Source organism: Aythya marila, assembly GCF_965140915.1.
Source record: "Aythya marila genome assembly, chromosome: 3".
Taxonomy (NCBI): domain Eukaryota; kingdom Metazoa; phylum Chordata; class Aves; order Anseriformes; family Anatidae; genus Aythya; species Aythya marila.
Genome location: NC_139044.1, coordinates 88592560 through 88619907, shown reverse-complemented (window position 1 = coordinate 88619907; position 27348 = coordinate 88592560). Strand labels below are relative to the sequence as shown.

At 38.8% G+C, this 27348-nt stretch overlaps 1 protein-coding gene across 1 annotated transcript in view; it reads right to left on the bottom strand.

Moving 5' to 3' along the window:
- COL9A1 (collagen type IX alpha 1 chain) overlaps positions 1 to 27033 on the bottom strand; it is a gene marked incomplete at both ends in the record, with an annotated part of 64269 nt that extends 37236 nt beyond the window's left edge. The window contains 12 exons of the mRNA XM_082758219.1: positions 2499 to 2534; positions 3110 to 3163; positions 7061 to 7123; positions 7232 to 7267; positions 7829 to 7903; positions 8819 to 8839; positions 9505 to 9582; positions 18477 to 18873; positions 24888 to 25020; positions 25157 to 25234; positions 26624 to 26697; positions 27020 to 27033. Of these exons, the coding sequence (XP_082614345.1) occupies positions 2499 to 2534; positions 3110 to 3163; positions 7061 to 7123; positions 7232 to 7267; positions 7829 to 7903; positions 8819 to 8839; positions 9505 to 9582; positions 18477 to 18873; positions 24888 to 25020; positions 25157 to 25234; positions 26624 to 26697; positions 27020 to 27033 (1059 nt within the window). The remainder of the gene's footprint in view (positions 1 to 2498; positions 2535 to 3109; positions 3164 to 7060; positions 7124 to 7231; positions 7268 to 7828; positions 7904 to 8818; positions 8840 to 9504; positions 9583 to 18476; positions 18874 to 24887; positions 25021 to 25156; positions 25235 to 26623; positions 26698 to 27019) is intronic.
- Between the last annotated feature and the right edge of the window lie 315 nt (positions 27034 to 27348).

The window sequence follows — 27348 nt, the reverse complement described above, 5'->3', positions numbered from 1 at the left end:
TATTTTTGTCAGAAACGAGGGCTTTGGATAACCGTCCAAAGACAGACTACTCTACTTGCAAAAGGCCACTGACTGAATTCAAAGCAAAGCATAATTACAGCTAAACACTCAATTAATCATGTAGCCAGTATGCGGCCTCAGAAGTGTGCTTACTATGTTTCTAGTAAATGAGGTCTCAGATCAAGCCAAAGACCTGTGAAGGTTAAACAGCCTCACCACTTTGCATTTGTGGTGATAGCTTCTCAAAATGTGTCTGAGAATTGGAATCACTATACTTCAGAACTTCCACTCCTCCACTCCTACCTCCTCCTCTTTTATGTGTGGGTGTGGGAGGGTCATTAGCACAAATTAAGTTTAAATATTAAATTTAAATCTCATTAAAGGCAACCTGACTGGCATTAGCCATTTTGAAAAAGAGTTCACTGGCTACTCTATTCTTCAGCAGCTTAAAGCCATTCATCAAAATGAAAGCCCATATAAAAGGAATTTCCCTAAGATTTATTTTGAGCATTAATCTTTCCATATGGATTCAGCATTTACAAGCTAACAACCAAGGAGCCAGAAAATCAAACACTAGGCTCCTTCCTAAAATCTGAGGTCTACAAATTAACCTTAACCTTAATCATTACAAGGGCAATAACAGGTTCCAGTACTATTATGAGGTGACCAAGTATATCCACCTTTTCTTTACCTTTAAATAACTACCAGTTTTTGACTCAGCATCACAAATATTCCTGCAAATTCACTTTTAAACACAATGCCCAGTTGCTTATTTAACAGAAGCAGAACATCTCCAAAGGCAATCCCTACTGATGGTCACTGAAGCGTGTCACCAGTCTCAGGTCAAAGGTTGCTACACTTCCAACAGTCCAAAATCTCCTCAGACTTCTTGTTTTTACAGCATTAAAACATGGTCACCTGAATCAAGTCAGTGCTATTCTGAGTGGAATCAGCATTCACTTTGACAAGCTGGTCCAGTTTGCTGCTTTCCTATAGTAACATCTCTGCTTCTAAGTTGAAGAACTTAGCTTGACCCTCTGTGCATATTTCATATACCCAATTTTTCTGAAGGCTCTTAAGTTATTCCATCTCACATTGGTCTGTTTATGATAAGATAAAATAATGCATATTTTCCCCAAGTAATTTTTAATCAAGTCAAGTAGATTTTTACTACAGTATTTAACCTCTATTTCATTAATTCACTTTATAATTCCCCACTTTTTCTCTTATCTAGTAGTCATTTTTATGTATACTTTTTTCCATATCATCTGAGTAACAAATGTGAGAGAGTTAACCTGTCTCTTCTTTCCAGCTACTTATTTTAAAAAACATTGCAAATGACACAGAAATAGTTTCCTCAACCATTTGAGAGGAAAAAACAAAACAAAACAAAAAAAACCCTCAAGCCATTCAGTCTACCCAGAACCTACCTCAGTTTTGCTACTTTCTGTGACTAAACTTAGCTTATCTGTTGAGTCTACAGATAGCCTAGCCATTATAAAGGTATTACCTATTTAAACCTGGCTCCATATTTTCAGGCAAGAAATAGCATTCATGAAAATCAAATGCAAATGTCCATATAGGATGATTCATCTTAAGTCTGAACACATCTATAAGGTAACCTCTTCAGGAACAACATTGCAATTTCCTCTATGGACAAATATCAAAATGATTTTGTAATATAAATCTAACAAAAGTTAATGGGGTAGGGTCAAAAATAAAGATACGGTCAAAGATAAAGAATTTCATGAAAAGAAGAGCTGTACTGGAATACAATGCCTCTTTTATGTAATTCCAACAATTTCTCTAAAAGGAATCTAGTTCTTAATTAAGTTTTAATTATATATAGACCTATTACAATTCTATACCACTAATGTTCTTCCTGTACTCATTTTCCTTGAGGCTTTCCTGGTTTCCTGTATAACCTAAGTTTCTACATACCAACTAGCATTTGCTTCTCTAAACCTGTAAAATTCCTAGAATTCACAATTCTTTACAGCCCCCAAAAATCAATGTTAAATCCATCTGCATGTCAACCTGCCCAGTATTCTTTGCATGTCCTCTCATTTTTCATCTTTTTTGCATACAGAACAGTACAGAAAGTCATATACAGCATTTGCACTTGAGTAAAACTAATTAAACATATGGTGAAGAGCTGTAACAGGAATGACTGTACATAGACTAATTTATCCCAGTAAAACGTGGGCTATCTTGTTTCTACATCACTTTCACAAGTGGATGGAAACCAACAGTATCTATGCTTCCAAAACTTGTGACTACATCACAGACAGGCTTTTCTTTTCTCCAGCATACAAACCAAATGTGTCCTCTTTGATAGTATCTGCACATTCTGATACAATGGAAAAAAAGGTTCCTCAACATGCTACTTCATTATCCTGTGAGTTCTTTGAAACCTCAGATATAGTTTACGATCAGAATCCCTCATACTGATAGTGAAGGTCTAAAAAGCCTCCTCATATAGTAAATGTATGGCTTACCGGAAGTCCACGAGCACCTGGCAGTCCTGGCTCACCCTTGAAAAAATGGAGTTTTGCAGAGACATTAGCACAAAGTTTTGTATGCAACGTACAGCTCTCGTCTTTTGGAGGGTATTATTTAGTGAACATGTTCTGCAAGTATTATTCACTTAATGCTACAGTGGTTTCAGTGAGACATAACATAAAGGAGACTCTCAAAAGGATACACCCTCGTTTTTTTTTTTTCCCCTCAAAAAAGAATCAAACACACTAGTTACTCTGACTTCTGATGTATATTTCATTTGTCTGATTGCTGGTGAAGTTAAGTTTCACTGTTCTTGTTCCCACTGCATACAATTATGAAATTATTACAATTCAACAAGAGGTGAAGAGCTTTACCACTATTTATGATGCTCAGTCTTAATGTTACCAATGTAACATCACCATTCCCTTACTGCTGACAGAGGGAATGGAAGTTGCTTTGTGGTATGAGATAAGGAACTAATGGGACCAAGTTCTACAGATATTTTAATATTGTAGGAAAGGCTGCAGCATTTCATTAGTTGCATAGATACAAACAAAATCCTGATAAAATGCCTGTCCCATAATTTCACATATAATTTTGTTATTACCTTCTGTCCTTTTGGTCCTGTGGGTCCTTGTGATCCATCAGGGCCTGTGAATCCCTTTGAAAGTATGGATAAAATGTTAATTTAAAGGCTACTTGAGCTTTTCTTAATCACAACAGGAAACATTCTAAACCATAGCATAATGAAGCTGAGTAACTGCAGCAGACTTCCAATTCAAATGCCTATTTACATATAGAAATAGAACTAAGATTCAATATTAATTTACATTTAAACACTAACCAAATTCAAAGTACTAGCTTCTGGTGGCCAATATCAGTGCTTGTGATATATGTCTTCCAAAAATTCTTGTTAAATTTCAATTAACTTATTATGCAAACTCAAATGATCATATTTTGTCCTGATGGAAGATTGATGAATTTAGTTTGTTGATTATGTTAAAAACAACAACCGTCCGTGCTTTCCATTTCAAATAAATTGTTCATAATTACAAACTGGAAGAAGCATCAAAGCTCTCAAAAGGGTAAGCAGGTATCTGAAATTACTCAAGGAAGATTGGTTTTGTAGAAGTCTTTTCTGCCCTTTCTACGCATATGCACTTCACTAGGAATTAAAATGAATTGTCAGACTCTCTGTAAGAAGTATATATTAGTAAAACCAATTTATAGAGACACACATATTGAGATTCTGAATAACTTCATTAGACATTTTGGTTGAGTTGTAACTTCAGAGAGGAGGCTTAGGGGAGACCTTATTGCTCTCTACAACCACCTGAAAGGAAGGTGTGGGGACCTGGTGGTCAGCCTCTTCTCACAGATAACTAATGATAGAACTAGAGGCAATGGCTTTAAATTGCACCAGGGGAGGTTCAGGTTGGAAATGAGGAGACATTTCTTCTCAGAAAAAGCAGTCAGTCATTGGGATGGGTTGCCCAGGAAGGTGGTGGAGTCACCGTCCCTGGGGGTGTTCAAGGAAAGGCTGGATGTGGTGCTTAGGGACATGGTTTAGTGGGTGACAGTGGTGGTAGGGGGATGGTTGGACCAGATGATCTTGTAGGTCTTTTCCAACCTTAAGGATTCTGTGAATCGGGAGGCAACGACTTAATGAAAATCAGTCTTGACTACCCTAAAATAAAATATTCTTCATGCTTTTAATTGATGTGTCCAATTCAAAAGTAAGAAGCTACAATCACTTGGAGTCAGAGGGCTCGCACTGTACACCTGCAGGACAGCTGTATAGACTAGTTAGGACCTTGGCTGATTATGGAAAGAGCTAGACTGGAGAACAGAGACAAACCAGCACCAGTCATAAAGTGATGCAAATGCATTTCCTGAACCATATATATTTCCGTGTATCGTATATGCTATATATACTTCATATATATACTTCTGTTTATCTTTTCCCCTTTTTTCATGATTAACATGCTGAAACAATAATTCATGAGGAAGAAAGCATCAGTACAGTTCAGTATTGGTATCAGAGGTCACCCCAAATAAAATTTTTCCTCTACTTCTTGTCAGCCATTAATGAAGGACTGACATCTATTTTTCAGCTCTTCTTCCTCAGGCTCACAGCTTCGCTGTGGCAGCATCTGCCATGCCCTCACTCTAAAGATCACATTAGTTTACACCATTAGTCACCATTCCCTGTAATTCAGTCCTGAGGGAAACGACACTCCAACTTTCTGATAGCCACATAAGGCAATCAGGCATAACTGAATCACAAACATTCACCTCTTGGGAAAAAGAGGTTACAGAGACTGCCTTGTCTACATAAACCAGAACAGGCTTATATTAACCACTCTGAACAAAAAGTCAACAAAGATGCCAGGCTGGATTTGAAGTTAGTCTTTGAACCGTACTTGTTTATCTGGCTAAAATTAAAAAGTCATCATGATATTATAACTGCAAATTCATTTGGAGTTCTTCTGTTTTCTTTTGTTTCCAACATTTTAATCAGCTTATGTGGCCGAGAAATTTCCAGAAATCTGTAAGAAAAGCCTTGCTTTTATGTTTGTCCAATACTTTCCTTTTTGGTGCACATCCAGCGATTCTTTGTTCACCCAAAGGGATGTTTTCTCTGATAATTTTCTTTCTAGAGCTTATATGACCATTACAGGCAATTACTGTACAATATCTTTACTCGGTCTATTAAACCTGACACTGAAATAGTTTGTGAAAGAAAAACAAGAATTTGAGTCAGAACTGCCTCACCAATTAAAAATGGAAGAAAGAATTAATAAATCTAAAACCCAATTAAAAGTTGAATGCACAGCAGGAATACAATGAGCTCCCATGTTTTATCTTCAACTGAAAATATTAAAAAAAAAAAAAAAAGGCTTAACATTTCAGAATACGCTATTTTAGTATTAGTTTCATTCATCCACTAATATGAGGGAACATGGAAGTGCAAATAAATATTAAAAGCTAAGCTGGGTTTTACAAGTGCTGTTTCTCTTGGTTGCATTACCATGAATCCTGGCTAGGAAAAGAAAATCACAACTAATGTGAAAATTTTAAGAGACAATCATTTTTGAAAATCTGCTTATGGGTTTTTGATATGTAAATTGGGTTGTGGCCCTGTATTTCTCTCTCTCTCACAAAAAAAAAAAAAAAATTGAAGTACTGAAAATAATGGGAGCATTGGCAAGCCCATTTCCACTTAGTCTTGAAATTTGAAGTCTAACCAAAGACTGTTTCAGGTTCGTGTCCAATTACCACCTTTTCTAAAAATAATAAATTAAAAACTTAGCTGCGGTGTTGTAATCTTCAACAAATATAAGGTGTTTCAATTTATATCAACTGTAATATTACATAATATACTAATATGCTATTATCTATGCTACACTGTAGTATAGATCTATAAAATCTATACTTCTATATAATCTTCATTTTTTGTTTGAAATTGTATAAGTATTCTATGTAAGTTACATGTCAGTTTGCCTGCACCCTGGCATATAATCTAAGTAACAATGTAAGTCTTGCTTAACAGAGGTGTTTTTATTGCCACTAATGTGTTCAATGGATACAACTAACAGACCATCAGCATAAGGTGAATCTTGAACGTTTATTCTCCTGTTATTTTCCACAGAGAAAGAAAGATACATTAGATTTTTTCCAGAACAGCTACATGAAAATCAGTTTCTCCTCAGAAACTGAGATGTTCCAATTTATGCTTCAGTTTGTTAAAAAATAGATAACCATTCGCTTTAACATCAATCAAAATGTTGTTTTATTCTTTCCCATTTTCTCTGTTTTAGGGAACTGCAGACAAATGAGCCCTAAAATTACAGAAACCACACCCTGTGCACTCCCCTCTGGCACTGAGTGCCAATGGCCTATGGCCACCCGGTGGTGACCATTGAGGGCAGAGCCACAGGTGTTCCGTGCCGGCTGCCCCATGTCAGTTGCCCCATGTGCAGGAGCAGGTCTCACCTCCGTGCCCAGTGCTGCCTCTGGAACTGCCCTGGCCAGGGACTGGATCCTCCCCTTGCCCTCGTTGCCCTGCTCTGCATCTCCCAAGGGAGCAGGGTGCTGACCTGAGACTGCTTCCAGAGGTGGCTGCTTCCCCCACAGGTCTAGAAAGGTGTGCTGCTACAGATACTCCCCTACTTGTCCATCACTGAGTTCCCTTGCTCTCATTGTTTCTCTGGGGCAGGAGAAGGAGGGCACCGTGCTGTTTCACCCAAGCCTGCAGCACAGCCTCCTGCCTGCAGCAGCACTGACCAGGGCCCTTTCCTCAGTAGGGTGGCAGCACCCAACACTGTTCCTTGGCTTCTTCTCCCCCTGGTAGGCGGGACACAGAGTTGTGTTCCTTCAAGAGAGCACATTTTGGCTTGGAGAAAAGTCCTTCTCCCCCACGCATGCTGCTGGCACTCAGCTGGCAGCTGTGAGGAAGCCAGAGACCTCAAAAGAAGGTCATGCTCCTACAGAAATAGATTAAAACCAAGTATTTTTCTTAAAAAAAAAAAAAATCCAGAAAGTCAAGCATACTCACATCAGCTCCTGGCTCTCCAGGCAGGCCAGGGGATCCAGCCTTGCCTGCATCCCCATCCGGACCCTTCAGAAATTAAAAGGAGAGTTATGCGTATTTCATCTACAGAAGCAGAAACGAAACTTTTTACGTCTCTTCTTGAGAAGCAAATGCAAAGTAGCTGAAATCACTTACCGGTGGACCTGGGGGGCCATTAGGACCTCTCTCTCCCTAACAAGAAACAAGAGGAAAGGTATTAAACTTACAGGGACCTTTCATGGTCCCTAATGAGAAACCCTGATGTGCAGATTATTGGGAATAATCCCATACTGATTCTCTTTGTAAAGAATGAATATAAACCCACATGATCTCTATTATAGACTAACAAGAATAATCACTCAAAGTTCTGACAGGAATTGAAGGAAAATATATAGTAGCTGCTATCATGAATAATGCCACAAATCCTTAGCAGACTCTATTAAGAATGATACTAGGTAATTCCCTTTCAGATAAGAACTATAAAATCCTTACACCCTATTTAAGGCAAATAATCACATCATATGACCATAATTACATAAAACAAATCCCATAATTTTTATATCAGAGAGAATCTGAAAGGCTACCTCTTCCCCTCTCTCCATTCCCATTTGCTAAAAAAATGAGACCTGTCAGTTCCAGTGTAGATTTCTAGACAAATTCAAATTCCTTGGGGTCAAGTGCTGGCAGTGAGGACAATGCAGGTACAGCTCGAGGTATCACCTATTTCCTAGGCACGTCACGGGAAATACTTACATCAATGCCATCAATACCAGGAACTCCTGGTGGCCCTGGCGGACCCGGGGGGCCTGGTGGACCAGGGAGACCTCTCTGACAAGAAATAAAAAGAGGAGCAATTAGATCCTGGTAAACCTGTGAGAGCCAGTCAGGGGGGACCAGCACAATGAGAGGGGCTTCTTTGGGTTAGTCAGGGGGTATCAGCAGCAGTGGGAGTCCGTGTCAGGACCCACAGGCCCTTTCCCATCTTAGCTTTCATGGTGATGGCCAGCAATACTCCCCTCACAGGACGAAGGGGGATGAGGTGTTAAACCCCCTCCCTGAGCCTGTCCACCCCTGCACCCCGTGATCCTTCACAGGTCTGGGGCAAGGCAACAGCAGCTTGATTCCCTGACCCAGCTGTGTGCTGATGGTAGGGCAGCAGGAAAAAAAAAAAAACAGTGAACTCTGCAAACCAAGCACTGAAACTCACTGAGATATTCTAATTACTCAGAGAGCAAAAAGCAGACAGTCTTCCCGAGAGTTTGTGCTAAAGAAGAAAGTTTAAGCCAGCCCTTTCTGTACTTCACAGCAGGTTCAGCAGCTCCCCCTGTTTCTGCAGGATTACATTAGCATCCACAGAGGCTCCTGCAAGCACCAGGCTCCCAGGGGAGAGGTGGGAGGCACTGCCTGTGTGTGGAAGCTGAGAAAGGCTTTTATGGGCCTCCGTCCCTATAATGGGGGTCCCTGTTCTCCTCACAGCCAGCTCCAGCCCCCACAAAGGCTCTCTGTGAGCAGGAAGCCAGCCTGGGGCCCTACTCCCCACTGCACTGCTGCTCCGGCCGCCTTTCCTCCCCACACCAATCTTTCCAGAAATAACCCAGCCCGTGGTATTTGTAGGTGGAGGAGAAAAGGGTCAAAAGCCCTTCAGCGGGTCAGTGCCTGGGCATGACAGAGAGCAGCCTTCAGCCTCCCTTCACTCAGACCCCTTCCCTTAGCGCACAACACCATCCCTTCCCTCCCACTTACCTCAATCACAGTCTGACTTATCTGCAAGGGAGAAAAACAGGGACAAAGTCAGAGGAAACTTACTTGAGCCAGGCAGAGGCAAATAATCTGCAGAAAGAGCCCCTGAGACAGGGGGCCTGGCACAGCCCAGGCCATGGTAGGAAGCACCCTGCTTGGGTGCCACAAGGCACCAAAACCCCAAACGTGTCCCCACAGCCAAAAGGTGAGCCCAGCTGCAGGCACCCCTCACGGCTGCTTATTAAATGCCTGGGAGAGGGGGGTCGTGGGGATTGGAGGAGAGCTGAAGGCTGGGAAGGAGAGGATTGAATGACAGCAGCGCCTTTAACCCTTTGCCCTGCTTGCTGTTGCTTTGGGCACCTTCCCTCACCCCCTACCAAGTTTTTCCCTCCCTAAGGCTGCCCAGGAGTCTGCAAGGAGATGGCAAAAATCTCCCCTCGCTGCAAGACACAGCTTTCAAAAGTCTCTGGCACGAGTGGCAAGTGAGGAAGAAAAGAAAGGAAGGCATGGAAGAGTTAAAATGAGGCTGCTGCTCATGGGGGGCTGGGTTTCTAAAGGCACCAAATTTCACACAGGTATGGTGAAAATAGACATCTCTGGACACAGACAGGAAAAAAAGAGGCTCATGTGGGCTGGATGGACTTGGTGGCAGCCTGGCTCGGCAGTGCCAGGTTGGGAACGCCGCTCACCCGGGCTGGGAGCTCGCCACAGCCTTCTCGCTGGGGTCGCAGGGGGTCGCAGTGAATCACCATCCACTGGATGTCAAACTGGTGGGGAAGACAAAACAACATTAAATCAGTCTGGGGGAACACACTTGAAAAGGTTTTAATAGGATGAGCACTGTTCAGCTAATGGTATGTTTTGAAAGGCAGGTATTAACAATAAAAAGTGTGGGTGTAAGGGCACAGAGATGCAATTCAGCACGAGCCACTGGAGTGGTCGGGCTCAGCCTCTGGAGCTTATTCCAGAGCAGATCACCTCCCTGCATGCCTCCAGCCCCGAAATCTGAAGACATTTTATAGAGGAGGCATAAACCTGCAGAAGGATTTAAAGAGAGGTGAGATCCATCATTTATTTTTAAAGATGTTCCTATGAGCTCAGGCATTTATCTCATATTATGCTATAGTGGTGGTTTTATTAAAGGACACACAGTCCCCAAAAGATTTTCTCTGACTGGATGGTTATGTCTATAAGGAGTGTGAGAGGTCTGAGGACAGAAACAGATGGTTCAAGTGTGAGTGGTTCAGAAAACTGGATTGTATGTACAGTAGCAACACTCTGCAATTAAGTTATATATATCTGTGAAATTTCACATCTTCTTTGAGTTTTCATTTGGCATTGGAAAATGACCCAGGATTAAGATAGCCTCTTCTCAGAAACTGCCACCAAGTCTCACTTAATGAGCATATGTAAATAAAAGAATACAAATCTTCTGCTAATAGTTATCAAATAACTCACATACACATCTTCAGAGGTGTTATCATCTGATTTATAATGCATCAAGTGGAATTTTAAGTACCAAAAGCATATTACACTGTGCATAGTTATTATTTTCAAGTTTTAAAGTCTAGGATTGTTTTCACTTTCTATCGTATATAGTACCAGCTTGGTTTATGAGCCACTAATGAGTGATTTACCTGGGGGAAAATAAAGATATTTTTTTTCTTGTTGCAACATAGAGTCCTGGTATAGCAAAGACTGTGATTTGTTTTTCTGAGAAACTGAAATAAAAGTGGGAGCAGCCAGGGGCTTCCATTTCTTATTTTTCTGCTTCTCTCAATCTTTCTTCTTATTCTATAGAGCTAAAGCAGGTTCCCACCACCTCTCCCACAACATAATGTCTTAGTGTTTCCTGGCTGCCTCCTGCGCTCCTCTAAGATATCTCTTTGCTCTCTTCAATCCCAGCCTGTGACTAAAGCAGAAAGCAGACTGTCACTGAGACGCTTTCCTCTCCTGACACCTTCCTTACATTGACTTAGCTGCATGCTGACTGCTGTAGCTGAAAAAGGCTTTGAGTCTGAAGTCCTTTAAGATCTCTGCAAGACACCCACATGTCCACAAGTATATTTTTGTTATTCCTTTCACCTTCACTACTTCTCTGTTGCCACTCCTGAACTCCTTGGTATCACATCTCTGCTGTTCTATTTAGCACAGCCATTCCAGTTTCCAGAGTGCTGCGAACAGCACAGAGGCAGTAGTTTCTTTTACCTGCAGTGTTATCTGACACCACTATCTGTCAGTCAATTCCTCATCTCCTTTACCCAGTTCTCATTTTAAAACCCTTCCCAATCCTTCATAATAGACATATAAAAGAATTGAACGTATACTATAATTTCTTACTAATAGGCAGCAATACAATGATTCATAAAAAGGCATAAAAATGGGACCAAATGACCCCCAGATGATAATTTACTTCATACCATACCATTAAATCCTGAGTCTGCATTATTCACCCTGGGAGCTCATTTGCATAGGCAGAGAGGTCCACAATGCCTCTAAAGCAGTGCTTATAATCTATTTCTGATTTAAATAATAATCTGCTTCTGATTTAAATGGGGTGGGTATGGTTCTAAGTGACAATGTTTTCTTTTCCATTGTATCTGTTTAATGTTAAAGTAAAATGATATTGAGTATTATTTAATAATGCTAAAAATAAAATGTAATCCATTCAGTAGCCAGGAAATACTAGAATTAAGGTTGCCTGTAAATGCGTCTTCTGCACATAATCTGAATCTGTGATTCCACACTTCTTTCCTCAGAACTTTTGCCTCAATTACCAGACCAAAGGAGCACGGCTGTGGAAATGGTTCATACACAGCTGAAACTGGAAGATTGGAAGTGAATATGGCAAAGTATGATAGAAAAAGAAAGGATGTTTTTGTGACAAAGGCAGACATGCCACTGTGGATTGTACTCCTGATTTTGCCTCGTAATTCTTATATAGTGTTAATTTTAATTTTTATTTTAATCAAAATGGCCCAATTAGACAGCAATCTGCATTACGGGAGGAAAGGTTAGTAGCTTGAACTGAAGTATCTGGGTATAGGTTATGCAAGAAGGCTGATCAGTAACAACTGTAACTGAAATCAATAGTCCTGAGCTGTATTTGCAACTTATAAAGTGCTACAAAATTTGCAAACACTCTGAAAAATAACTTTTAAAACATACTACCAGCAGCCAATACCTGCATCACTACTTTGTTTTGTTTTGCCTTTTTTATATATAGATAATTGTTGCCTCTTTGTGTGTGTGTATGTGTGTGTGTGTGTGTGGCAGGAGGGTTGTCTTCAGATTTTTTTTGGCTTCCGCACTAAGGTAAGAAAGCTGTGAGATGCTAATTACTGGGCTGGCCTAGGCTTTGATGAATGACTCTCTAAGTGCTAACATCCAAGTCTCAAGAGAATACTACTAGCAGATGCATCTACGTTTTTAAGTTTGAACCAAGTTTTTCAACTTTGTACAAAGTCAATTTCAAAACAGAAAAATTGTTAATGAGATTGTAAAATGGGATTACTTGCTACAGTAGGAACTTAACTTGCTGAGCCAGGAGATCCTTTTAATGTCTCATATGCTTTCTTCCAACATTCTTGAATGGCCAAAGAGAAAACTGATCACTTTGTTTTGTTCAAGAAGGGGTTTGAACGGTAAGCATTTAGCAAAAGTCTCATGAGATTAATAAACAAACAGAAATAAGTCTTAATAAAAGAGGCAGGCATCAGAATAAAATACTTAGCATTCTTTACAAAACACTGTGCCACAATGTGAATGTGAAAGCAGTTGTAATATTTTGAACATGCAGTTTTAATTTGACATATCTTAGTTCACAGTTGCATAGTCAGGCAGCACTAATTTATTTATTTATTTTTAACAATGAGAAGTTTCTTGCTAATTATTTTGCTTTGGGCTTTTTTAGGATCTAAGGGATGCCACCATTTTGAAGATGCCTGGAGTAGATGTTCTATAAAATCAGTACAAGGTGTTATTAAGGATGAAATATAAGCACAATGTTCACAGAAATTAACCTTGGATAAACCAAGGGTAGTAATAAAGCAGAGTTATTAAAATTTAATCTTTTAAGACCCATAGGTGGTTATGACCCATAGGTCAATATCCTTGACATCCATTTTCCAAAATTCCCACAGGATTTCAGTTTCATTTTAAATTATTAACACAGATATAATTGGATTAGTTATGTCCATCAGTTCACTGTTTTGTCCTCTTAAGTTTGATGGAAATGCCCATAAATGCCCCAAGTTTTGCACATCTCAGTAGGAGAGCTATGCAATTCAGTTGTCTTATCAGTGCTTTAGATATGAAGTTTAGTAAATTTAGTGAGACTGAAATATCTAGAGTACTACTTTCAGTATAGCAGCATAAGTCCACAGTGAAGCATTTAACACTACCATAGGCTTTAAGAGAAATTGTGATGCTCCTCTGGGGGTAAATCAGAGCGTGTCTACAGCTGCCTTCTGGACAAGCTGGCTACCTGTGTCCCGCTGGGTTACTGCTGCATCAGGGATGATTCAAGGAAAAACAGCACTTTGTGGGAATTACAGTTCAGCTAATTGATTTTCAGGTGGAGGTTTTGCTGTTTTTCATTGGTGATATCTGTTTGTTCCAAGGGAAGTCTGCTATCAACTGTTTTCCACATTTGTTAAGTGACCAGGAATAAGTGACATCTATGTAAACATATCTTATCCTGAGAGATTTCACAGAGTGAAAAAAAAGACGATTTTTTTTTTTTTTTTTACAATACATGGATATAATCTGTGCAACAGTGTAAATTAATCCTTGTTCAACAAATATTGATAAGCAGTTTCCTCTTACATGCTGTAAGTTAGGTAACTGCACTGAACTAGTTCAACAGCATTAAATGTAGATGAAATAATGATGTAGGATCACTTCTAGCCAACTGTTTAGTGACAATTATGAGAAAATCAGGGTAGTGCCTTTGAAATCACAGAAACTGAGGTAATTTACACCATCTCACAGCAGTTAATATTTGAGCAGTAGGAAATGAATGCCCTTACCTTTTCTTAACAAACATGGGATTCAGGAGGTAAATTCTTTTTCAGTTTTGAGCTGATGATATATCTTGTATTGCTTAGAGTTTATAGTCGATTATTTGAATTACTTTTAGATAAAAAGAACTATTTTTTTTTTTATCTAAGAAAAGATAAAATGCAGCTGTAAACCCGTATAAAAATTTGCCCTCTATAAAACATTCCAGAAATCCTGGGATAAATCTTTGTAAAGACTCAAAGGCAAGCCAGTTTCTAACGGAACTCCATTACTCTGAGGCAATCACAGTAACAACAAGCCATAAAAAATCTCTTTTAAAATGACATGTATTATAGTGCACCTGTAAGAAGTTGACCTATTCTGCAAGATAAATAGAGCACTCATGGAATACTGAATAAATAAATAAATAAATAAAAAGAAGAAAACCAGGAAACGTAACTTATGTCCTTTAAAAATTGTTAACACTGGAAGTCATATACTTTAACAATGCTTGGAAATAAATTAGAAATTGTGCACGGGACATATTAAATAACCAAGAGTGCTGAGATGTTTAAACTAAATATAGTCAAGCAAGTTATAGGATAAGCCTAGGACGTACCTAACCATAGATTTATTTACTCCATTTTAAGAGAAACCAAATACATGGGCCAAAACACAAACTTGTGCAGTATAAAAACACATTTTAAAGTTTCTAGTCCATCATCCTGTGATTCTTTATTGTAATGCCAGAGCATATGGCTTCCCTAAATCTATGTTTTTATAGTATCAGGCTGGACCAACACCATTGACAGTTTTGACTTCAGAGTACAGGCCATGAACAAGCCATTTCTATCTAGTGAGTTTTATGTCAAGCCCACAGCACTGTCTGAATTAAAGTATATTTTTTGATGTCCAGACTTGGTTTAAAAATTTAACGTGATGCTTACATTCTTCCTTCCTTGGCAGTTTGTTCCAGTGCTTTTTGGCAAAAAATGTGGAACATATTCCTGTTTTAAGGCCTACCTTATGTAAAAGATTTTATTTTTCCCCAAAAATGCACTAAATATGTTTGAATATTTCCATAAACATTTTAAAGGGGTAAACAAACATTTTGCATAATAAATGGTGAATTATAAGTGAAAAATAACATTTTGTCTTTTCATCCTTGAAGCAGTGTGACCCATACTTAACATTCTTCCAACCTCAAGGAGCTTCATACCAGTGCCTAATGGTGTAAGTGCTTAAACATAGATGAGACAGAAGTTAATGCTGGACACTCTTCCCTCACAAAATGTCTGAGGAGCCCAACCTATTCACTGCTCCTTGTTTGTATGCATCACTGGAAAAAGAAAAAAAAAAAAAAAAAAAAAAAAAGGTCTCTGCAAAACATGGGGACGCAAAACAAACAGACAAAAAAACATGGCTGAAGAGGAAGGAGGAAAATTCTAATTTTCTTCTTCTGCTTTTCCCAACTTCTTTAATCTTAGCCAAAACCATTGAATCACAGAATGGCTTGGGTTGGAAGGGTCCATTAAAGATTATTTAGTCCAACTCCTCTGTCATAGGCAGGTACACTTTCCACCAGACCAGGTTGCCCAAAGACCCATCCAACCTGGCCTTAAACACCTCCAGGGATGGGGCATCCACAGCTTCTCTGGGCAACCTTCTCTGGGCCTTACCACCATCATCATGAAAATGCCTTCCTAAATGTCCAATATAAGGCTACCCTCTTTCAGTCTGAAACCATTGCCCCTTGTACTGCCACTACAGGCCCTGGTTAAAAAAATAAAAATAATTAAAAAAATAATAAGTGTCTGTCTTTCTTACAAGCCCCCTTACATATATATTGAAAGGCCGCAATGAGGTCTCCCCAGAGCCTTTTCTTCTCCAGGCTGAACAGCCCCAGCTCTTTCAACCTTTCTTCATAGGAGAGGTGCTCCAGCCCTTTGATCATCTTTGTGGCCCTCCTCTGGACTCACTCTAATAGGTCCATGTCCTTCTTGTGCTGGGGACCCCAGAGCTGAATGCAGCACTCCAGGCAGGGTCTCACGAGAGCAGAGCAGAGGGGGATAATCACCTCCCTCCAGCTGCTGCCCTGCTTCTTTTGATGCAGCCCAGGATGCAGTTGGCTTTCTGGGCCACAAGTGTGCACTGCTGGCTCATGCCAAGCTTTTCATCCACCGGTATCCCCAATTCCTTCTCTGTAGGGCTGCCTTAATAAGTGTCAGCCAGAGCACCAATGAAGAATGGGTAGAAATCCAAGTTCTTGCCAATGTCACCTTAATACTACATCTCTTTCCTAGTCTGTAGGCTGCCACTTCCAATCATTACTTCAGCACGCAACAGAAACCCTCCTTGTTTTTAAAGGCATGTCTGTGTGTCTAGCTTGAGGGCATGGTTTACTGTAGCACTGCATACTGGGAGCTATAATCCATAATGCCTACATCCTTCTGTGCATTTAATCTAGATATCTTTCCAAAGAAGAATGTGGTGTTAGGGTGGAATTTTTTTCATCCTAGGGTCATGCCTAGAATATGTAAACTTTTCATCATCCCATCCATCCATTCATCTACTCATATCCCTCAGAACAGTCAGCAAAACATGCAGCTAATCCTAACAGTATCAACTTCAGCATTACTGAAATGAAATTTTCAAAGATCAGTTTTTGTTCTCAACAGAATTGGTGTAACTTTTCACCTACTGATGTTTCCCAACCCACATCTAGAGCAACTTACCTAGGCAGCCACTTTCAGATATCTGTGGCAGCTTTCTCTCACCATTTTTCAAGTAAATCTGATTTCTATCTGGTGCAATAGTGTTGCCTACACATACAGAAGTGACAAAGTATGAGAGGATACTTTTCTTGAGACATTTGGCCTTTGAAGTTCATTCAATTTTGGCAGATAATATGAGATATAGGTAATGCAAGATTATCTCACTTCATGCATTTTACTTCAAAGCTGCTGCAAATCTGCAATGTAGTAGTATGAGAAATGGTTACAATATGTTAAGCAGGTAATTCTCTTTTTGCCATCCAAGTCATTTTAAAATGAATGCCCTATACCTTACTATTCATTTTATATGTTTTTAAGGCACTTACAGAGGATCCTTGGGAAAGGAACAGGAAAATGTATGGAATTTTGCAGTTGTCTTCTGCATTTTTTCAACAGTATTTTGAAACTATTTCCTTTTAATCTACAAAGTGAATACAGAAAAATCCTTTCCAAAGTTTTAAATGTCATTTATTGCTACCATGGGAAAAAATTCTCCTATTATTCAGCATAAAGTGCAGTATGACTCATTAGCTGAAAAAACAGTGCCTGAGAAAAACACTTTCACAGATGTCTAAAAGGTAAAATGCAGATGTGACAGCTACAAATTGTTTTCTGTCAGAAGTTATAGGTATGTCACTTTCTCTGTGTTTTATATTAATCACTCATCTTGGAAACTAAATCAGATAACCAAATAATAAAACCCCTGGGGTTTTTCAGATTCAGTTTTCTTGGTAGAAGGTCACAAAAGCATTCAATATTTTCTGTAGGTCAGCCCCAATGTTATTTTCTCCACAAAACAACTCTCCCCAAAATATAGTAGCATGAAGAGGATATTTTTAGCATTAAATCCTCTAACAGGATATAAAATAGAATTTCATTGCCTAGTGTTGCTACACAGAATAAAGGAACACTCTACAGTGAGTTTAGGTATCTAGTACAATGCACAAGGAAAGTTAATATCTAAGAAAAGGATTTGCAGAAGTCAGGATATGGGGATGGGATGTCCTGAGGTAGCCAGGAGAAGTATTGTGGAGCTGAGTGGGCTTTATGTCTCATCTCTGCTAGGCCCTTCACTTGGATTGGACCTGGACTCTGATATTATACTTCCAGGATATAGGATAGGAAGTATGCTTATGCATCCTATGGTGCCCATTAACAAGAACCCTCTTTAAGAATTAGCTGTCTACTCTGGGTCAGTCTTTTTGGAAAAAAAAATAAAAATAAAAATCAAGCCAATTAAAGAGAAAACAATTCTGTCAACAGGATCATACCAGGTAACACAATGACTGGAAGAGTTTCCTGAGGTATAAGATAGTGAAGATAAATCTCTGATTTAGCACCAGTGTAAACATGGTTCTCTTACTTCTTGTGTGAACATCAGAGTTGAGTAAATAAGGACTCCCGTCAATCTCTTGCAGAAGATATTCCCTTTGTATTAACTATTTAAAATATTTATTCTGACAGAGACAGAACTAATTATCTTTTGCTGATGGTTGGTTCACACATAGGAGTGAAAGGTCCCAATTCTTGCTCTCTTTGGTGTGAGTACAGTCCCCAGGCCCATGTCCTGAGGTTTCCTTCTAGATCAAGCTCAACATATGATGCAAACAAGGAAACTAGCAGCTGATATATCCAGACAGCAGAATCCAGTGACAGAAGCGTGGGTGTCTAAAACATTTTACTATTGAAATTTAGACATAACCTGGGTGACCCCTTACCTTCCACAGGATATCTATATATGCAAAATTTGAAAATCATAGTACTTACCTGCCAAGTGCTGCCTTTTATGTTTTCAGGAAATATATGAAGATGCATTCCATGAAAAAGATTAAGTGTAAAGATCTTGTAAAACATTTTTTGTAGTAATTTAAGGCTTTGATACTTACCGGAACTGAAATCTGAGGATTATTTTTAAGCTTTCCAAGCACAGCGAAGCCATCAACACTGATTTTCCCTTTTGGTTTTATGTTTAGGGTTTCTATTTTAATACAGTCAATGAAAAGTGTGACGCTGCTTGTTTCCACACTTATCATGAGCTTGTGCCATTGGGAATCGAACAAGAAAGGCAAATGTAAAAATGATGCAGTTTGGAGAGTTCCATCCACTCCTTTATAAGAAAACTCGACACTTTTCATTGGACCATTAAGATTCACTCCAACTTGTTCTTTTCCTGAAGAATCCTGAATCTGCCAAATAGTCCAGTATTTCTGAAGTGTGGGTCCACTCATCCGAAAAGTAGTAAGAAAGGAATACTCATCAGGCAATCCATTGGAATATATTGCACTGTGTAGGATCAAAATAGAGTAAATTTGTTGTATTTCTTCTGAAAACCTCCACATACCACAGCAGAGTAATAAAAATCAGTTCCTCAGTGGAACCATATTTTAAACATTCTTTTATCATTCTTTTTATCTTCTACCTGTAGAGTCCCAAAATGACATACCTTTTTGAGTAATTGGTGTAACTGATGGCAAAATAAACTGGTTCAGAAATGTGGGTTCTTCTTCCTTCATTGTGAAGTATTTATGATAACCTTTTTGAAGTGTAATGGATCAAGCAACAGCAGGCTAGTACTTTACATTTAGAAAGTCTATCCTACAATCATGCTGTTTCTAATATTAGACTTACAAAATCAACTTAGTGTGACTTTCAATTGGTTAGGTAAATAGTGTAAAACTGTTTTTATTTTTGAAGACATAAGAATGTATCTAGCAAAGGCGTTTTCTTGTTCAGTCTGATAATAACCACTTTGTTAATGCATTAGCTATCACTTCAGCAGTAATCATACAACAGATCATTCACCGACAATCATGCACACAGTGAGAACCTACATTAAAAATGCATTGTGTCCTGTGGCACTGAACCATGAGGCTACAAGTAGCAGGGGAAGATCTGCGACTTATTACATGTTTCATTGTTTTGTACTCCTATAACACAAACACGTACTACTAGCTGTATCACTGTTTCAAATAGAGATGCCATTTTTTAGCTCAAATGTGTCAGTGAAACTGGTAGAATATTTTTAAAAGATGCCTTTTCATATTCTATAGATGGTAAGATCACAGTGCCAAAATTGAGTTGACATTGACACATTGTTTGCCACATATCCACATTTAAGAATTTCACACACACACACAAAATGTATTTGACTAAAATTCTTAAGTATGGAGACATGCAGGGCTTTTTTGTCATGAGCATTCATTAAAATAACTCCTTAGGCAAGTAGACATTTTGAACAAAGATTATTTTTGTGTGGCAGATCAATCCTATGTCAGCAGGAATTTAGCCATTAGTGAACCTCCAACCTTAGGCTGAGATAAAAAAAGGGGAAAAAACGAAAAAAAAATAGTTCTTATTCTGTATCCTTGATGATTACTGAGTTGGTAAGAGCGTACTTCACATTTCTTAGTGGTAATATGTCCAAAGCTGTAGTACAATCATATTCCAGCAGGCGACGGCACAGTCTCACCAAGATTTCAGAAGGACTGGGAAAGCCTGGCAGCAGCAGCAGCTTCACTTTAATAATAAACCACCCGAACTGCTAGCGTCCCTGCTCCTTCCCCGTGAGCCTGGAGTCTGATATGTACTTCAGCTGCAGGGAAAGCTGCTGTATGAGGAACGGGAACACTTGGCTGGAAGATTATCTCCTTGCACAAGGCGCAGAGATATACGCAGGTGGGAGAGGGGGCTCCTTGCCAGCATCTTTAAGTTGTCTGCGCTTTGCTGTGACTCATTTTGCTGGTGACTGCAGATGCAATTTTCTGGCCCAGCTGGCTTTGTTTGGTGGGATTTTGTCTAGCTTGTTGTGTTGTGTTTTGGTTTGTATCTTGCCATCTTAAAAGCAAATGCCAGTGATGTGTGGACACTTTACCTGTCCTCGTATTCTGAGCACTTTCCAGTGTTTACTGCTGTCCACAGTCCTTCCTTTTGTTAGGCTTCTAGCTTATGCAACATATTTATATATATATATTCCTGCTCTGCAAACACACTCCTTAACCCCTTTCTGATGCACATTAAACTTTGCTAAGCTCCTGACCCAGTCAGCACATCCCTTATGGACCTCTGCATCCTTCTATAACATCTCTTAAACAAGTATTTCAGTCTCCTCTACTGCTAAAACCTTAGCTCACCCAAGCCATTTATTTCTTCATTTGCTGAATCTCACTGTATGTTCTTGCACAACAGCTGTTTTTACTACTATCCTATCAAAGATATTATTTTTTTATTTTTAGGTAATTTTTAAACTAAATTCCATGTGACTTTCCACTTTCTGTTAAGTTCAGTGGCTCTGGGGGGATCTGACACGCCAAGCCTTACAGCTAAAAGAAACATTACTAATCCCAGATCCTCTGAAGAGAGACTTGCATTCCTTCTCTGCACAGATAAGTTTTACACTCACAGTAACACTGCTGAAAATATTGCACAGATTCTCACCTCATCTGACCTACTGGGAAAAATAAATGAAAGAAAGGAAAGAAAAAAAAAAAAAAGAGAGAGAGAGAGAGAGAGAGAGAGAGAGAGAGAGAAATAGTTTAAAAAAAAAAAAAAAGCCATCATATGGGTTCTCCTTCTTACTCAGAAATTAAAACAGAAAAGAATTACTTTAACTTTTTTGAGTGTTATACAAAGAAGAGAAGCTGTGCAAGACTCTGTGATATTGGTAAAAGGAAATTAAAGTATAAGAAATACTTTATAAACAGTATACTTTATAAAACAATAAAAAATCAGTGCACAAACATGAATATTTATATTTAAAAACATAATAATAACAAATCAGAAGAGCTGCTGCCATTAGACAAACGACAAAATATCAGCATAACTAAACACTGACCAACACCAGAAACATACTCTGTGTTGGACTGTAACTGTGTAAGATTTATAATTTAAGTAAAGCAGAGACAGATTCTCATCTCTGTTACTCCCATGGTAATGAAAAGCAATCCCATTGGCTTTAGTCCTGCCAATGCATTTCAGTACACAGTTTTTCCCCATCTGTAATTCATCTAAGGAAGCTTCTGAAACACCACTCTTTTCTTTTCCTTTTGTTTCATAAATACCTTATAGTCTTATTATTCTGATAGCTTGAGTGCTTACCAGAAATATTTCTTTAAAATTTTAAGGCTGAGTCCTACAAAGCAGGCATCAATACAAACAAGATGATTTGACTGAGTAGGCAGTGGAAACACTAAATAGCGTCATTGTCTTCAAAATTCATTAAGAGCAACAGAGTATTTTAAAATGTTAACTACAGGCTTGAATACTGCAAAATAACCACCTGCTTTATTATGTTTTTTCAAGAGTTAGTTTCTTAGATGGGCTCCATTTCCCACTGTGATAACTTACTCCTTGCTAAATGAAGATTTTAGAAATGTTAGTGCAATCAACTAGAAACGTCTGTTGAAATCCCTCTGACCAACTTCATGGTAATGTAATGGTAATGCAGTATTATATACCCACAGGTGTGGGTTCTTTTGCATCTGCACCTCCTGAAGCCCAGAATCACAGCTGACCTAGCAGGAACTATCTGGCAGACATTTAAAAAAAAAAAAAAAAAAAAAAAAAAGGCAATAACAGTAGAAAACTAACTAACTAACTAAGCATTTTTAAAAGCAATTGTCCAAAGTCATTAGCCAGAAGCCATTTGCTAGGACTCATTACCCTCGGCTGGTCTTTATTTTTCAGAAGCATCCAGGTCTGAGCTAATTATTTCTCTTATGAGCTAATTAGATTCTTAGTTGCTTTTTTTTTTTTTCTTTTCCATTATAGTGTCATCATCAATATCAATGGAGTGGTACTATGTAAGGTATCTTACATGTAATGCAAAATAGAAAAGCACCCAAACAACTTTGGTGGCTGGATGTAGGAAAGCCACACCTCCAGGCATTTGAGGCGCATTACTTTGTAGGGAAGCATTATTGCCAAAGGAAAAACCAGGAAATCAGCTTATGAAATTCTCTGGATATTCCAAGTTTACTGAAAACGCTTTGTAGACTTCTTATTTTCATTTTATAATTTCCCATCTTAGTGTTTTTTAAGTCATCTTTTAAAGTGGTCTCCAGTACACAACTCCCCCCAGAACAAGCACTGTTCAAAAGGCAGTTTACATTTTTACATTGCTCTTCTTTCTGCAGAGAAGAGACTGCAGGCAAAGAGATATAGCTTGTAGATTCATTGTCCACATTAGTGCTACTAAGTTCAGTGTGCCCAGAACTGTTCTCTGATACTAAGTTCACTTGGCAAGAGAAAGTTCTTACTTAAAAGTACTGCTTACTTCCAAAACACAATGACCACCTACAACATGGTCTAAGGTCCATGACCTAATGCTAACTGTCAAGCAGTACCCAGGATTTTTTTTAAGAGTGTTAATTAGTATGGACCAAAACCATGTCAAGGTCTTGCACAATATTTTAACAGTGTAGATGTTAATGTATGAATGCCTTGGAACATTCCCTGGCATTATTTTTCCATGCAGGTGTTGACTTAGGGGCCTTGTGACATGACACCGGCAATGGGATTCCCATTTGTGAAGTCAAAGGATAAAGACTTCATCCAGCACATAAAGGCAGCTAGCCTTTTTCCCCACTTAAAAACATATCGCAAGCATATTCCTTTGTTGTAAAATATTTTTTAAGCTTGTAATTAAAAAACATTACAATTATTACTTAAATTCTATAAACTCTATTCATTCTGGGACATACTTCTGAACCTTGGCAAGTAAGCTAAGCAGCAAAAAGACCAAGTTGCAATTTCATAGATTTTAAGGAAACTATGCACACTTTTTAAAGCTAAGTCCTTCAGCTACTGTGTAAGCTAGTTCTACAGCAAAGACTGAATAAATATACTGAGCCACAGCCAGCTAACTGAGCTCTCATTCCCATGCCATAGCCACTGTAATGTTGACTAATACAGGTTAGTGTAATGATCATACACCAGCCTAAATTTTACTATTCCTAATACACATTGAATGAATAGTGGCAGGCAGGCCCTATGACAAACTGAAATTTCAGGTAAACTGTGAGCTAGCATTGCGGTGTGATGGCACAGCGCTGACTGAGGGTGCCAGTCAGCATCATGAATGTGGTAAATCCTTGATAATACAGCACCACACCAAGCCAACAAGCCCAGTGGCAGCAGTCAGCTCAGATGTCACAGCATATTAACAAAGCTGGTATAGGCTTGATTAGAGATTATTTGTGTGTATCAAGCATATCGCTAGGGCCATTTACAGCAATACATCTAAACCTTCTTGAAAATATTATAGCTTTGATATCTCAGACTCTTTCTGAGATAAAATGCACAAGTTGAGAATATGAGAATCTACATTTTTTCATAAAATGAAGATCGCATTTTCTCTCTGTGTTTGGGTTCATCTTTATGCACTAGCAGCCTTGATTTGCCACTGTGAGGGAAAGTAATCGAGTCCAATGCAACCAACCAGTTAAACTCAAAACTGGGTAACCTAATGGCTATAGAGTCAAAAGCCAGGGAAGACTGCAGCAAGCAAAACTTGTCAGTGATAGCTGGGGTACAACAGAAATACTTTGCTCTCCAATTATTTCTACCTGAAACAGTAGTCCAATGAAGGCTATGCCAGTCAATTGCTAATTAAAGGAACTCTTAATGACATCAGGTGCTGGACCAGAATGCAAGGTTGCACAAGTTTGACAAAGACTTCTCTACCCTGTTGTACTGTCTCTATTCCTTCACCTGCACCAGGTCTGGCATCTAAAGAACTAACATAATTAGATTCCAAAATAGTGGCTCCTGTTGCAATTTGCCTGTGACACGCTAAATAATAGCTATCATCCTTTGTAGATTAAGTGATCATAAATCAGCCAGGAACATGCACGTAACAGTTATCCAAAAAAGCAAGCAAGCAAGCAAGCGAACAAACAAACACAAAAATTTTCAATTCTTGTCTCTGCAGCCTTCAAAGGATAAGGAAAATCTCTTTGTTTCAATGTTTTAAGAAAACTTTCATTATTGTCCTCTTGTTGTCTTTGCTTCACCTCTCTGCTTTTGGCCTCACTTTCTAGAGGTGAATATATTTCTTTCAGCAGACCTGCAGGAACCCTGAGCAATACCACTGGTAGAGGAACGTGGCTGTCCCCGAAATTGCTATTACAGAATCAACCTAGTCTGGTAGTGTCAATGAAAAAAAAAAATGTATAGAAGTTGAATTCATCTTTCCCTTTCAAAAACTTTGTAAATGAGGTCATCTAACTACAGAGAGGATTACTTAAATAATAAACTTGCAAAATGTTTATATTTTAAAATCAAGCAGCAAAGAAAATTACCTGGTTGGGATCCTGAAGTCTACATTGGGTCCCAATTTATAAGCCACTTGTAGAGCAGTGGAACCCACCACTCTCTGGATAACTCCTCGGGAAGCAGCTTTTTCTATTTGGAACTGAGAAATCAGGTCAAAGCCTACAAGAAAAAATACATATGCCCAAAATATAACTTTTATTTTAATTTAATTTCAGCAGTGACAGAGCTGAATATAACTTGAATATTAGAGTTTCTGAACATCTGCTATTTCCTGAAAAGGTCAGATGATACTTGCCTGGTAAGTCATCTTGGCCAATCCTAATTGTTGGACAGAGATCAGTTCTCCGACTAGCACCCAGGATGGCTGGTAGTCCTGCAAAAAGGGGTGAATTAGTTAACCATGTGTCTGCAGAGAGATCACCTTAAAAAATTAATTGAAGCAATTGTAAGAATTTTATGAATTAAATAGAACTATAAATAATAAATGTAAAGTGTACTTGGTAAAGCCAGAGGTCAAATAAAATAAACATCTGTTTCTAGGGAGCTCCAAATTTCAAATGAGTCATTATTTGATTTATTAGACCTTTAAATGAGGGAGTTGTTATTCTTTTCTAGCAGAGTTATGGAGGAATAATTGTACCAGCATAAGAAGACCTGCAGTGTTAGGAGTTTTAGGTCTGGAATTTTTTCTGGTTTACGCAAACTTAAAAAAAAAAAAAAAAAAAAGCCTGTTGCCCAAATCAATAGTGTTCCTAATCCAAAGGAAACTTAAACAAGCTTTATGCCAACTAAAGAGGCTGTTGAGGGGAGAAGGGGAGAAATTGTTGGCACTTCTTCCATCCTCTCTGGTATTCCAGGTGTTCCCACCATCCACTGGGCCACGTCTGATCAGAGAAAATCTGATTCATGAAATACATGGTAGGGGTAAGAAGGATTTACAGACTTTTTTTACTGATCCAAGCAAGAACGTGGAAGACATTTGTTTGAAGAAAGCAAATTTTAAAATGTAATTTTTCTGAATATTATCTGCCAAGAAGCCCCATAATGAAGTGGAGACCCAGCTGATTTCCCTAATTTAAGGAAGAAAGAAGGGAAAATAAAAATTTATTCAAATAATTTCAGAATTCTGTGCAAGTCCAGTATCAGGTCAATATGGAAAATGTTAGTAGAGTCTGGTTGGGGAAGAATGAAGAATGCAAGTTGGAAGGAGATACATTTCTAACCTACAGAGAGCCTCTTGTGTGCTGCAAGGGCTCAACCATAAATGTGGGTTTCCTTCTGACAACATAGGCTTAAAGGGAACATTCAAGCTGACATGTTACACCTTAGAAATAGCCTCATTCTATATTATTTGATGAGACTTATGGCAGACATCCAACCATTTATATTTTATTCCCAGCAAATAAAGTGGAACCAGTTTGTTGCCATATATAGCAGACTAATATCTAACTAGGAGCACTGAAAGATGGGGAGGAGAGGGAGGAGGGGGAATTTGTGTCATGTACCTACCACCTATATGCAGATTTTAATCTTTACCTTAAAAAATACATCTAATAGTGCATTTAAAATAATACACATAGCTCTCACTTTTTCCCCTCTTTCTTTATATATACATGGATACATACATACACACACAGGTAGTTCTATCTTTCTGTTGTGATGGCTAGCTAGAGAGGATTTTAATTTTGAATAAGCTCAGAATAATTCTTTTGACAGTCAAAATTACAGAAAGAGGAAAGGCAGATAAAGTCTATCTCCTTACTTGATTGTTGCTGGATGGTAGCTGAGACGAAAGACCCCAGAAAACTACACACGTACAAGAAAGCTGTAATTCTCCTGTAAACAGAAAGCAAACTCCAGTATGAATGTATAGTTTCTGACAGATTCTGCTGTTGACTTTCTCCTCAGTCATGCATATTAAGTGTATAAAACCATGAGGTAAGAATTTACTAACAGACTTGACAAGACAATTTCTTTACACGAGAAATTTTATCTTTGTCCTTATAATAAAACATGTCTACAAAGTTCTTGCTATTACCATTTCTTTCATATAATGCTGTCATGAAAACAAACAACAAAGAAGGCAGTTGGCAAAGACAGCTTTAACTGTTCTAATCTCTTATTTACAGATTTCTCTAAATCCCACTTGTTCTCTTACCAGTTGCTTTTCATCTTCACTGCTGCTTTTCTTCACTTCTCTCATGTGAATATTTGGTGTAGATATTCACACTCTCTGGTTCCCTGTCATTAGCCCTGTCAAGGAGAGTGTGAATGGGTGCAGACGGCTCCTTCTGCCCCATGCAGGACTCAGCAGGGAGGGAGGTGCGGCTGCTGGGTCGGTTTTAACCTTGTGAAGGGAAGGAGGTGGGGGCTGGACAGACGTGTGTCCTGGTGGGGTCTGAGGGCGGATCTCAGGAGCCAGCTGAGCACAAAGATGCCAAGAGAGCAAAGAAAAGGCTGCTGCTTATGCCAGCATCAGGGTAGAGA